General features: G+C 67.2%; 1 protein-coding gene across 1 annotated transcript in view; it reads left to right on the top strand.

The window, feature by feature from the left end:
• The window catches only part of TBX2 (T-box 2), a gene marked incomplete at both ends in the record, with an annotated part of 1,902 nt that extends 1,586 nt beyond the window's left edge, over positions 1 to 316 (top strand). The window contains one exon of the mRNA XM_009072234.1: positions 1 to 316. This exon is cut by the window's left edge and continues 94 nt beyond it. Coding sequence (XP_009070482.1) covers positions 1 to 316 — 316 coding nt within the window.
• Positions 317 to 320: the final 4 nt, after the last annotated feature.

Below are 320 nucleotides of genomic sequence, written 5' to 3'. Positions count from 1 at the left end.
CAGCCGCTGGGCCACTCTCCCGCAATCCCTTCCTGGGCAGTAGTCGTCCTCGTCTGCGTTTCAGCCCCTACCAGCTCCCTGTCACCATCCCCCCCAGCACCAACCTGCTGACCACCGGGCTGCCCAGCAACCTCAACCCCAGCTCCGAGGGCTCCAAGGCTGGCAGCAGCAGGGAGTCCAGCCCCCTCCCCGACGTGCCCCTGCACAAGGCTGGCAGCCAGCGCCCTGCTGCCTCCCCCAAGGGCTCCCTGAAGGAGTCCCTCAACGAACTGCAGAACATCCAGAGACTGGTTAGCGGGCTGGAGAGCCAGCGGGAGCTG

This window comes from Acanthisitta chloris, unplaced genomic scaffold (assembly GCF_000695815.1).
Source record: "Acanthisitta chloris isolate BGI_N310 unplaced genomic scaffold, ASM69581v1 scaffold14503, whole genome shotgun sequence".
NCBI lineage: Eukaryota > Metazoa > Chordata > Aves > Passeriformes > Acanthisittidae > Acanthisitta > Acanthisitta chloris.
The sequence above is the reverse complement of the archived record's forward strand: the minus strand, read 5'-3'. Positions and strand labels throughout refer to the sequence as shown.